The following is a 13,965-nucleotide window of genomic DNA, read 5'->3' as shown; positions in this document are numbered from 1 at the left end:
CCCATCAAGAATGCCATGCAAGCCATTTTCTGTCACACTTCGCTTCAATTTGTTAAAAACTGCAAAGGGCAATGATTCATGGGCTCTCTGTTCCTGTGCATTCTGAACAACAGGACAGACTGCTAATAATGGTAAGGTGTCAGCTGTTTTTTCTTCACTGCTTCCTTCTGCCATATTTTGAATAACCAATTTTTGCACTGTGGTCTGAGCCCCTTGCGGGCATTGGTCCATGGAATTTACATTCGACCCAGGCAAATCTTTGGCAAAGGAAGGTGCCAGTGGAATTACCTTTGGCATGACCTCAGAGTCCTCAGAGAGAGGCTGGAAATCTAGAGGCTGAGATGGAGGGAAGAATATTATAGTATTTTTAAAAGCAGCTAGGGGTTGCAACAATGCTGCATTCACAGAGACAACTGGTGGTTGGAGCAAAGGGTTAGAAAGCTTTCCAACTGCGTCTCTACACAAATGCCAGGGGTGCAAGACTTGTACAGATGTCTCAGGATGTCTATGGGGTGCATCTCCCAGCTCATTCCATTTCTTAATGTCATAAGTACCCCCCTCTGGAAACCAGGGGCACAGTCTAGCAATCTCTAACAACAATTTCTCTACTAAGGGTGCTAAATGCTTATCATGCCCTGCCTGAGCTAGCAAAAATAACAAATTATTCCTATGCTTTTCCTGCTCATGTGAAAGCTTGCTTCCCATGATCTCACCTGAAGGGTAATAGACGCGCGTCTTTGGGGCTCGTTCCGAGCGAATGAGATCCTAAGTCCGGGAATCGTTTTGCAGGAGATGATCCACCGCGACCGAGGGACAGCACGGTGCTAGCTCCGAGGGGAGTTCAATCCTGGGGGTTTCCTTTTGCTGTGCCTCAAACGCTGAGGTTTTCTTTTTAGCTTAGCCTCACACGTTTCCCTTTTTTAAGTTTGCCTCACACGCTGAGGTACCTTTAGGTTAGCCTCACACGGTTTCCTTGAAGTTAGCCTCACACGGGGCACCACTATGTTGCGTTCTCAAAGAAAAGGAAGGATATTTACTTGAGGCGTTCCCAAAGTAAAGGAAGGATTGAATTCTGATTAATAAGAATACACACAGAGACTTGAACCAGCAAGACTCTGGGAAGGGTGCGTATAATCGTGTCTCTTTGTGCCTGTCCGTGTGCAGCCCCTGGCCCAGGTAGTTTTTATTCACAAAAGAACTTTTTACAGAGTGTTCGTAAGAACCAATCAGATTTTTTCTGAGCATTTCCACAAACCCACGTGGGGAGAAAGTTAAACCACCATAACTAATTAAGCACAGGGTAAACAAAGAACAGAACTACAAAGAAGAGCATTTGGCAGCCCCGGAGGTGATAAACAAGCAATATATATGATAAGAAGGATGGCCAGGAGGACAACGATCATTATCACCTTCATGTGAGATCTGTTTCCTGGCCCTAAGATTAACATCCTACATCAAAGAAACTTGCCCACTGTCTTTGATGACCCAGGAGCCTGCCTGGCGACAACTGGGCTGTGTACGTGACTTGTCAGGCAAGGAGAAATGGGCAGCAGAGGCAAAAGGGCATGAATGTAGAATCTTATGGGATTTAAGAAGAAATTATCGTCAATATATCAAACCCAGTCAACACAATGCTTTCATCGTGGGCACGATGGCTTGATGTATATTTTATAATTCCTCATGGTAATCCCATCTGATCCCTATAGTCGCCCAGATGGATGACCTTTGCAGACAGGTGCCTATGACAAACTAAGGGATATGGGAATCGGAGGCAGTGTATCTTTACTTACTTGCTTCCATTTTAAGGGGGGAAGAGAAGCATGCATGTGTGGAAAACAATGTGGTCCAATGAAATTTGATATTGTGTCACACCAGGCCCACAGATGTTTGAAGAAAAATTCAGTGGGTATCAGCCCACGTGTAGTTCAGATTCTGCAGTTTGATTGCACCCAAATGGCAGAAGATGCAGAGTGCTCTGTGTCAGAGCTGGCCCACACCTCCTTGCAGGCATGTCTTAAGCTTTAAGACCATGGGCCTCCAACCATTTGTGCCATATGACCAAATAAGGCAACTGTCCAACTGCAGCAGCCCCATTTCCTTTGTAAAAGACGATGAGGAACCCAACAGAGGATGAAGTACCAAGGCACTGATGCCCCTGCTATTTGCAGAATTCCAATGATCCCAGCAGAGCTGATTCTCTACTGAGGACTTGTTGCCTCAGTTGGCCGGAATGACTGACTGCAGGTACAAGGCAGGGCAGACCTCGTAGACACCCAGGGCTTTAGCCCCCTCAATATTTCTAGGAAGGGTGCTCAGTCCCCCCAGTATTGAGGGGACCGCCATCCCCCACCACCAGGCTGTTGCTGTGGCCACCAGCAGCCGTGGGAGGCCAAGGGCCCTGTTAGCCACGAGGGACATGCGACTAATATGAATGCCCATAGCCACAAGTGTGCTCACTTCCTTGCGGCGAATCAGGAAGTATGGATGCTACTGGCAGCTCCTGAAGATAACAAAAATGCTTACGTCACAGATGCAATCTGTGAAGGAGTTTAACTGGGGGTAGTGTATATCATTGCCCTTCTGGTATCTTGAGAATTTCCCCCTGTTCCACTGAACGAACTCCATCCCTTCGCACTGTAGCCCTCGCAGGAGAGGATCCTCTCGGTGTTTTTTGTGGGCTTTATCCTGCTGCATGGGTCCTCCTACCACCTCAAGAGGGCTCAGCTTTCACAATGGCAGAAGTGGCTCTTTTCAGGTGTAGCCTATCAGAAGGCAGAAGAGGCACATTTCCCAGATACACTCAGTAGAGGACCAGACCTCCTTGGACAGAGACCTTTTCCGTGGCACAGGAGCGTCCTGGATAAAGCCTATTTGCACAGACATCTTTAACGCCTGCTTGGCCTTGTCAGTTAATAGCGCAGTTTACTTTGCTACTCCTACTCCTACTTGAAGAACTATGCCAAGGAAGCCAACGACAAACTGTTTGGTGTTGATGGGTCACTATTGGAGAGGTAGCTCAAAGCTTAGGTGGTGTACCTCCCAGTTTTTTGAAGAAAAATTCAGTGGTGCATCCCGGGGTATCAGCCCATGTGTAGTTCAGAATCTGCAGTTTGATTGCACCCAAATGGCAGAAAATGCAGAGTGCTCTGTCTCGGAGCTGGAAAATCAATAAAAAATTTTGAAAACCCCCCAAAAACATTGAATATCACATTTTCTTTAGGAAAACAAGGAGAACAGGGGATTAACCTCATGCTCTGAAAAGGCTGCAAAACAAAGATCATGCATAAATTGTGCCTAAGGAAGGTTCTAAACAGCTGAGGGGTGTAGCTTGGTCCTGCTGCTAGTACCCTTCTGGCTTTTAAGAGCCGCAAAACTGCCGCAACAACCGCAACAAACGAGGGTTGTTTAAAAGATAGGGAATATAGAATGCAAAATGGTTGACAATTCAGACTGCCTGCTCTGGTCCAGTCCTGTACGGACAGTACCTTCCCAGAGTATGATATTGTGATGTTTCCTACATCTCAGCCGTTCAAACAGTGGCTTGGGTGGGTGGCACCAGTCGCAGATAAAGTGCCTTTGCCCGTGCAAGTGGGAGTTGGCCCCCTTCACACCTTTTGGACTTGGGAGCTTTCAGTGTGTTAAAAAGTCATTGTCCGCCTAGTCATAGGAGGAAGGCTGGAGGGAGTATTAAGGTTCTGCTTGCCCTCTGATGGTCAGATGACTTTCTGTTGAGATTTAGACTTTCAACCCACTTGAAATATACTCAGAGTCGAGAGTGGATTTCATGCTCTTTATTCAGCTCATGGTGGTGAGGAGGGAATGGAAGTCCCCTCAAAGTATCTGCTTTATATACATTATTTACACAATGGGCTGCACGTGATTGGCTAATTCCGGAATTCTCCTGTAGGCCAATCAGGTTGTGGATTCACTTCTATCTGGAGCTGGATTGGGTGGCTCCTGCCAACCAATCATACTGCTGCATTGTTCTAGGACCAATCAGACTGCTGCAGTTTGGAGCCTATTGTTCTAGGACCAATCAGACTGCTGCAGTTTGGATCCTATTCAACTCAGTACATAACACCACTTTTTCCCTTTCTAGAGGCAAGGGACCTATTAGGATTATCCGCCTCTGGAGGCTGATGTATTTAATGGGTTTCCAGGTAACGCTGAGGTTTTTTTCTGTCTGATATGACTGGCACTCCTATCAAAGCCCTGGCCAGCCTCTGGAACATCTGAATGGCTCAGGCTTTTGACATGATCACTTCTGAGCATCCTCTCCCACTTGACTCCTTGGTATACTGCAGAACTTAGGGAAAGGAAACAAGTTGAAAGATGGAGGAAGGATCTGGCTGCATACAACTGAACAGTGGTGTGGGCTCATCATTAAGCATACATAGTGGTATTGAAGATAGCAGTATACTCAGCTACAAGTGATCGCTAATGAAGAAGAAAGACAGTCCGACTCAAGGAGGTGGTGGAACCAATGGTAGCTATGTGTAAGCACTGTGACTTGTTTGCAAAGCATTTTGAGGATAAAACCACTTGCATCCGCTGGGATCTTGACTCTGCTGTTATAGCAGATGAGTCTCATGGGTGTCCAGAGCACTGTCTAGTCCTGTTGTTTTGGATAATTTTCAGATAGTAAGGCTTGAGGATGTGGACAAGGTGTTTGCATTAGTCAGGGCAACGACTTGTGCTTCGGACTCTTGCCCTTCTTGGCTGATAAAAAGTAGCGGGGGTGGTGGTAATTGACTGGGCCAGGAAGAGTGTTCCTATTTCCATCTGAAATGCAGGAGGGCATAACATTCTGATCCAAGTTTCATTCAGAAAACATTATCCATAATATCAGCAGCAGGCTGCTGCAGTCAAATTGGCCAGTCAGAATGGAAAATCCTATTTTAACAAAACCAATAAAAGAGAGCGGCAATACTATTTTCTTGTTTCCCTTGTTCAACTACAATTCCATAAAACAGTGGATTTGTAGGTTCTCATTAATAAAAAATAAATAAAGGGTGTGAGGGGTGGGTGGGATCGATGTGCCTATACTTCTTAATTCCACCCCTGGGCCTTTTCTAGACTGAAAATAGTGTTAATTTGTTCCCCTTCCACTGCTGTAAATATTGCTCCCTTAGAAAATAAGTGATTTATTTGACTGGAACAAAATCCATCTTGTGTCTCCAAGTGGTTTAGGGTTGTATGATCTATGTCTGGATTGGCCCACTTAATGCTATTTATTGCTCTATGAATGATATTAAGATGGATTTCTTAACTCTGGTGGAATTACTTTTTCTTCTTTTGTGCAATTTTTACTTGCCATAGCAAACAAGACTTTGTCCATGTACCCATATAAAATAACTATTATCGTTCTTTTCCTCTGCATTTTTAAAGCATAAATATTATTGGCTCTGAGGCAACAATGACAGAATGTGCTGACATCAGAAAAATGCCAGAAGTAAAATGTATAGGGAATATTGAGAGATGGGTGGCAAAGCTGTGCATATGCTTTGTCCTCCCCAGCAGTATATATTGTGGGAGAGTAGCTAGAGGAAGCAGAGAAAAGCTCCAACCAGTATTATTTTTTCTATTATTTTTTTTTAATTTTGGAGTTTGCTTCTTTATTTTAAATTCAGTTTGTAAAGGTCCCTTTAGAAACGAAAAGATACAAACACAAGTTAAGCACACAGTTTGCTTTTAGTTCAACACTTTCTTCATCCATCAATTTTACCCAAAATCACAAAAGTAATATTACAAAGCTTTCACAGTGCACGTTTACATATTCTGCATATACATCTAGTCACTCTTCAAACAATGCATTTCCATTGAATTTGGCTTAAAAAACAACAACACAGCCCCTACAGCAGGCTGGAAATATATAACGTTTTAAACCAATGTGTTTTTCCTCTTAAAAAAAGAAAATATATTACTTGGAAAGAAGCCCATATTGCACTAATTCCCAAACAAGACACGGACATAAGGCAGGTGAAAAATTATAGGCCAATCTCGCTCCTAAATAATGATTACAAATTATTTGCCAGTCTATTGGCCAATAGACTTAAAAATGTATTTGGAGAGGAGATTGGAAAGAACCAAACTGGATTTCTACCTGGCAGACAGATGAAGGACAGTGTTAGAAATATAATTGATATGGCGGGCGCCGGGGCGTTTTACCGACGGCTCGTTGCGCTGAGCGGGGCTGCGGCCGTCGGGGCGGGCGCCTACGGGGCTCACGATTTCCGCCGCAGCGACCGAGATGACGACTTGAAAGAGCTCTACGAGATGGCCAACAAATACCACTTCCTCCACAGCCTGGCCCTCCTGGCTGTGCCCCACTGCCGCTATCCCATGATGGCCGGCAGCATCCTGTCTCTGGGCATGGGGATGTTCTCTGGCGCCCTGTATTACCACGCCGTGACAGGGGACCCGATCCTGACCAAGGCAGCCCCGTATGGTGGTTCCCTCCTCATCCTCGGCTGGATCGCCATGGCCCCTTGACACCCCGTTCTGTCCCCATGTGCCCCCCATCTCCCAACGCCAGGGTAGCCAGCCCTGCCCCTCCCTCCTCCCTTAGGCTAGCCAGAAGGGAGCCCTAGGAGAGGAGAGATTTCCAAATGTCAGAGTGGGATCCCTTGAGGTCTTTAGGCCGCCCCGAATGCATCTCTATCCTGCATCTTGGAATTCCCCGAATGCCGAATCCCTTTTAAAAAAGCCAAGATCCTTCCCCCCCCCCCCCAAAAAAAAAAATTGCAACCAGATTTGAGTTTGCGATGGAGGCCTCGAAATGCAATGTCTGATCGGTGCTTTTCATTTTTTTTTTTAAATAATATTTATTACTTTTATAGATTACAAAAAGGGAAAAGGAAAAAAAAATAAAAGAAGACGACAAAGGAGAAAAAGCAAAAGAGAAAAAAACAATACAAAACAGTACATAGACAATGCAAAACACAACCTAAACTCAAAACTAAACACATTAAACTAAACTAAACTAAACCCACTCCCTAACCTTAACCCTAAATAAAACAAAACAAAAACAATTTAAAAACATACATCCTCCCTTTTCCGTACTCTATCTTTCATTCCCTTGTTTCCTCGACCTCCTCTCACCTCCCTTTTTGTATTCCACTTCTATTAATTGTTTCAGCAAATCCTTTCCATCTTTCTCCATTTTCTATCATATTGTAAATAACATATTTTTTAACCTTATTTTTCATTAAAACTAAAATACTTCTATACGCTTAACTCCTTATAACATTTCTGCTAAGCCCATAAAAAAATCATTCCACCATTTTTCTATCACTCATTAGTTTTACCATATGTCTATACATAAACTTTAAATTTTTCAATCTTCTTCCACCATCTCCTCTCCCTGGTTTCGGATTCTGCCAGCCCTTTCCGTCAACTCCATAAAGTCCATCAACCTGGTGATCTTATGTCCGAGGCTCTTAACTCTTTTCCAAGACCCTTCTGCAGGTCTTCTTCATTTTCTTTAATGCTAAAGAGCAATTCTCGGGGAAACGCCAACCTATCAATACTTTTCTTCCTTCTGAACAGGTCAGCCAAATTTCCATAGTTGAAGCTAAAGTCCGTAAAGTATTTCAGGACATATTTCAAGATTCCTCCAAATCCAAAGGCCCCCAAAACTTCAATCTCCTCCACGCCCAAGTCCATGTCCCAAAAGTCCGTTAATCCCTGCATAGAGGGATCTTTCCAACTTTCCTTCTTCAGTCCAAGCCGGGATCCAATCCTCAAAGTCTGACTTTTCCTAGATTCAGTCATAAAAGGCCTCAACTTATAGTCCTCAATTTGCTTCTGTAAAGCCACGGATCCCGCTTGTATTACTTTATGTTCAACAACAGCAGCTTTCTCCTTCTCCTCCTTCTCCTCCACCATTTGTCCTGCCAAAGTGGGTTCCTGTACCAAGTCCTGAATTATTTCTGTGTTGGTGTTCGCTTTTTGACTCAAATTAGTCACTTTCTGTTCCAAATTATCAACTTTAAAAGTCATGTCATCCATCTTCTTGTGAAGCTGTCCCAGCGAACAGCTTATCTTACATAAAAGAGTCACAATGGCCTCTCCTGTCAACATTTTTAAATGTTCCAAGGTCAATCTCTGGTTCTCAGAATCCTTATCTGCAGCTGGAAATCCCCCGGTTACACTCCTGTAACAGTTTCAAAAGCTCCCTCTAGAGGGAAACAGTCTCCACTTGTATCAGTTCTTTCAGGCACAACTCAAACATTACTGATCGGTGCTTTTCGGTTGCTGTTTTTTAACTTAATAAATGATGAGAGTGATTTCACTTTTTTAAAAACCCACGCACCTTTTTTTTCCTGTGGATAAATTTATTCCGTGGGGGGAGCGGGAAGAAAGAAATATAATTGATATAATGGAATATCTGGACTCCAGGAGAGACAAACAAGCCGCCCTAATGTTTCTGGATGCTGAAAAAGAATTTGATAATGTGTCTTGGCATTTTATGAAAAGAAATTTAGAATTTATGGATATCGGTGAAAAACGTTTAAATGGTATTTGGGCTATTTATTCGGAACAATATGCTAAATTGATAGTTCATAATAACTTCACAGACAAAATTGAGATAACAAAGGGAACCAGACAGGGGTGCCCGCTATCGCCATTGTTATTTATAACAATACTAGAGGTCTTGTTGAGGAAAATAGAAGCAACAAAAGAAATAAAGGGGATTGGTGTAGGCTCAAAAGAATATAAGTATAAGGCCTTTGCCGACGACGTTGTCTTGAATTTAGAACAACCTATGTCCAGTGCAATAGAAGCTTTGAAAAAGATTGACGAGTATGGGCAATTAGCAGGCTTTAAGCTCAACAAAAATAGGACAAAAATATTAACTAAAAATTTGGACAGTAAAGAAATAGGAGAACTACAACAAAAGACAGGTATGTCGATAGAAAAAAAGGTAAAATACCTAGAGTCTGGCTCACATCTAAGAACATAAACCTCTTTAAAGACAACTATGAAAAGGTGTGGAATGAAGTGAAGAGAGATCAGGAGATATGGACTAGAATGAAATTATCAATGATGGGTAGAATCTCAACTATCAAAATGAACGTGTTACTGAGACTGTTGTTTAGATTTCAGACAATTCCGGTTATCAGTGGAACAAAACAATTTAATGTATGGCAAAGAAGATTGTCTAAATTTATCTAGCAGGTTAAAAAGCCAAGAATTGAGTATAAAATATGGACAGATGCAAAAGAAGGAGGCGGTTTTTCCCTGCCAGATCTAAAAATTTACTATGAGGCGGCGTGTTTTTGTTGGTTGAGAGAATGTCCTAGGCGCTGAGGTTTTACCCACAGCGCCACCCAGGATAACCTTAGATAATTCAGATGTATTGGATTTGACAACAGATTCGCGTGGCATGCCTACCTGTGGTCAGAATGGTCAGAATGCACAGAGGGTTTTTGAACCATACTATTAGAAAATCATTGTATGAGGTGTGGAGCAGACATAAAACATTATTGGAATGCAAAACTCCGAGGTGGCTCTCACCTCTGGAGGCTTTTGCAGTCAAAAAAATAAATAAATATGGGAACTGAATGGGCGACATACAAAGACTTGCTGATGGAAGTGATAATAAAATAAAGTTAAAGACATTCGAAGAACTAAGAGGAAAGGTAACCGATTGTTACAAGATGTGTTTAGAGAGGATAATAAAAGAAACGGATTTGGAAGTAACAAATCTAAATTGGAGACAGAATTGCTGGGTAGTAAAATGAAAATACTGTCGAAAATGTATCAGTTACTACTGGAGTGGCACACAAAGGATGAAGAGGTAAAAAGTGTTATGATTAGGTGGGCCCAGGATTTGGGGCACAATATTGATTTTAAAAGGTGGGGAAAACTGTGGACCGAAACAATTCACAGCATGTGTGTCACTCAAAGAAAATATATTTAAGATGATGTATCGATGGTATATTAGACATGCCAAACTTGCTAAGATGTATAGAAATCAAGACAAAAATTGTTGGAAGTGTAAGGAGAAGGAGGGGAACTTCCTCCATCTGTGGTGGACTTGTTCTAAAGTGAAAGCCTTCTGGGACATAATATACGAGTTAAAAAAGGTTTTGAAATATAATTTTAATAAAAACCAGAGGCATTTCTATTAGGCTTAATTGGTGAGGAAATACATAAAAGTGATGTAAACATGTTTATGTATGCCACAATGGCTGCAAGGACACTTCTGGCTCAGAAATGGAAGCAGCAGGAACTTCCAACACTGGAAGACTGGCAGGTCAAGATGATGGAGTTCGAAGACATAATCCGGAATCAGCGTGACGAACTGTTTCCAAAGGACTGGAACACATTTATGAAAGAAAATTGTAAACATTTGAAAACGTTTGTAGGCTTGAATTGAAATGTTTTGTAATGTAACTATAAGGAACTGATTTACCGATAATAAGGTGAAATATTATAATTTGACAAAGGGTAAATAAGTGCTTATAGAAATGCGAAGAATATGGAAAGTTATGTGGAAGTCAGAAAGAGGGAGGGCAGGAGGTTGATGCTCTTACAGAGTAATATATTAAGTCATAGAATTATGTAACAAAATGTGAATATGATTTAATGGAAAACTCATAAAGTTCATAAAGTTCACAAAACTGATTCCTAGTATACAACTGAAAGCAGAAATGGGGCACTTTTCCCTTTTGCTTTGCTGCAGATATGCATGCTATTTTACCATAGCTCACAGAATGGCATGATGGCACCTTTTTACTACATATGTGAATTATTTAAAAAACCTGTTACTCGTTGAAATGTTGTCTGGTCAATATATTTCAGCTTCATGTTTTGTTACGCGTTTAATATTTTTTCTATTTTTAAAAAAGTGCCAGAATTCACGAACACTTCCCTTGTTCTCTAATGGTGCCCACCTGAGAGGTGCTGGATCTGTTCAAGCAAGTTCCAGCTGAGAAAAAGCCCTGGTTCTAACTTGCCTAAGTGGGGAAAGTTGGCATTACTACAGTGAGTGAACAGATGCAAGAAGCAGCATCCTTTGGCCATAGAGCACCAATGCCAGGGAAATTGAAGAGAGTCAGGGCAAACTTAGTTGCCTGACAGCATGAGTGAAACTAACTCTGCAGACAGGCATATAGGACTGGGGAGTGTGCTAGGAACTAAGAAATACAAAACACAACCTTTTTTGTGCTTAGGAAATATGCGCAAAAATCAACGGTAGCTCCTCTGGTGAATTTCCTGAATTAAAATCTCTTTCTGTCTCTTTTAAATTCTTTCCAAACCCATCTCCTATTTGGGAGTGAGCCTGGATCATTAATGTTCCAGGTAATGAGAGGCCTTGGTGAGTGCGTTAAAGGAAGATTGGGACTCGTATCATATAATGATATCATATAACATTGGACAACATTACTTTTTACCAATATGAAATTCAGTGCAACATACCATCCGCTTGGCCAGAAAAGTCAACAAATGTGTCATTGGCACAGCGTCCAATCGGAAGTGAGGGCGGTGGAGGCGTCTGGTCTTTCTGCTTCTCTTTGGTCTTAAGAAGCGGCCATGGATAGCGACCCAATTCTTATTCTCTTGCTTTTTGAATCTTGAAAAATATGTACATTAGGGGGGAAAGTATCAATTTCTTTTCTGAAATTTCAAACCGCTGCTGCTGCTGCTGCTGCTGCTGCTGCCCAGGACTGACCTGCTGATAGCTTGAAGGGCCCTGCCCTGCTTCTCTTTACCTGGGTTGTGGTGGGGCCTGACAGGCTCAGTAAAGGACTGCTGCTCGACAACTCTGACCCCCCCTGCAAAATGGGTAGATCACTGCCAGCCCCTGCCATAGGATTTTATGCAGTGATCATTACAGACCCCATACATCATTCCTGTATACGTCTACCCCTGTAAAATCAACAATCTTCCTCAATACAATTTCATCCTCTTCATATTAATTTGGGGTCAGTCAAGCAAATCTTTCAAACATCACCACCACCATCTAATTGGGGTTTGTGTGACCCCAGCATCAGACTGGTAAAGCAGCTTCTACTTAAATAAAAGTAAAATTATCACACAATATCTTGAACGGGAAAGGTACCTGCATCCTTTTCAGATCCAAATAATAAAGCTGCATATGGTGTCATACAAAGGACCCCAAATCAAAAGGTTAGTTAAAGAGCCATTGAGAGGCAGGAGACAAACTATATAGAGAGTCTTGCTGTTTGCATTATTAGCTGCTTGTGTGCTTGTTCATGGCAGTCATGTTTTCAAGGTGCTCTTCAATCTGACGGATAGAAACGTTATTTTAAAAACAAATTTAAAAGCTGGGCATTCGATCCATTTTCACTATGAAGTCTCCCAATTTTTGCCTTCAACCATCCTCTAAAATTGAAACGCTCTCAAAAGCTTCACTAAGAGTTGACATCCTTGTGTGTGACATCTCGTTACACTGGCAGTTTCTTGAGCATCCAGCAAGACTAGAAAAGAACTCAGCTTATGTTGACACAAAACAGCATGATGAATTGTGACACACAAACACACACACATCTGTATCCCCCCCCCCCACCCACACACTATGTATTATTTTTCCCTGTGGTGGAATAATTACAATTCTTCTACCTGCACCAGGAATGGAGAATCTTTGGTCCTCTGGAAGCCAGTCCCCATCCAGTTCCCATCATCCTTGACCACTGGCCATGCTGCCTAGGGAAGATTGGGGATATTGTTTAGCAACATCTAGATGGGCCTACAGGTCCCCCATCCCTACAGTAGACATTTCCATTCTTCACCCAATGATAGGTATATTCACTGCTTCACTGTCACTAGTGAACCCACCGTGAAAAAAATGTTTTATGCTAAAGGCATCCTTAGCATTCTTTCACTACAAAATGCAAGTCATATAAAGGAGCTTGTTTTTCAGGCAAGGAAAGAGCACCGAAAAGAACATACCTATGGAGTGCATTACCAAAATACATCCCAGCAGGTATAAACTGAATGGAGAAATTTAAAAAGATCACTTTGTTTGGATCACAGAAGCAAATACATGCTTTCTATTCAAAGTTCCTGTTTAATGGCTAAAATTTGCCAGTTTTCAAGAATTCCACAGCAGGAAAGTTAGCAAGGAAGGGAGCAAACTAATATATTTCTCCTTAAACAAGAAAACATTAAAATAAAAAGGAGTACTCATTAGCATGGCACGGTACAGAGCCAACAATATTCCCATTATTGCTTATTATTACTATTACCGAGACTCTTTTCAAAAATAGATTAGAGGTTTGGAAGAAACTCAGCTGACAAAGGAATTGTGAGAAGCAGAAAACTCCATCATTGTACCCATTATTTGCTTTAAAGGAAAACTAAGCACCTCTAAGTAATCATCAGGTATACTTTATTCATCAGCACTAACTATATATGAAGCATCCAAGTATGAAACTAAGGCATTAATAATGGAAAAACTAACTCTAAGAGAATGGTTTTCAGGACTTTTTTTCCCCTCAGCCCAAATTTGCCTAAGTCTGCAGCCCAACAAATTCTCAGGATCGTTTTACAAACATTTACCTTTACTGCACACTGTTTATGGTTTCTTGCTCCAGTCCTTCCCACTGTAGCCCTCACAGTAGAGGATCCTCTCGGTGTTTTTTGTGGGCTTTATCCTGCTGCATGGGTCCTCCTACCACCTCAAGAGGGCTCAGCTTTCACAATGGCAGAAGTGGCTCTTTTCAGGTGTAGCCTATCAGAAGGCAGAAGAGGCACATTTCCCAGATACACTCAGTAGAGGACCAGACCTCCTTGGACAGAGACCTTTTCCGTGGCACAGGAGCGTCCTGGATAAAGCCTATTTGCACAGACATCTTTAACGCCTGCTTGGCCTTGTCAGTTAATAGCACAGTTTACTTTGCTACTGTTTACTTTGCTAAGGAAGCCTCCTACTTGAAGAACTATGCCAAGGAAGCCAACGACAAACTGTTTGGTGTTGATGGGTCACTATTGGAG

General features: G+C 42.2%; 1 protein-coding gene across 1 annotated transcript; it reads left to right on the top strand.

The window, feature by feature from the left end:
• Nucleotides 1-5,620: 5,620 nt before the first annotated feature.
• LOC310753773 (transmembrane protein 256 homolog) lies at nt 5,621-6,735 on the top strand. The gene has a single exon (XM_083595115.1). It carries the CDS (start codon nt 6,115-6,117, stop codon nt 6,490-6,492), a length of 378 nt encoding a protein of 125 aa, XP_083451241.1. The 5' UTR covers nt 5,621-6,114; the 3' UTR covers nt 6,493-6,735.
• The last annotated feature ends 7,230 nt before the right edge of the window (nt 6,736-13,965 follow it).

Source organism: Podarcis filfolensis (genome assembly GCF_964270895.1).
Source record: "Podarcis filfolensis genome assembly, chromosome: W".
Taxonomy (NCBI): Eukaryota; Metazoa; Chordata; class Lepidosauria; order Squamata; family Lacertidae; genus Podarcis; species Podarcis filfolensis.
This window is presented reverse-complemented; position numbering and strand designations above follow the sequence as displayed.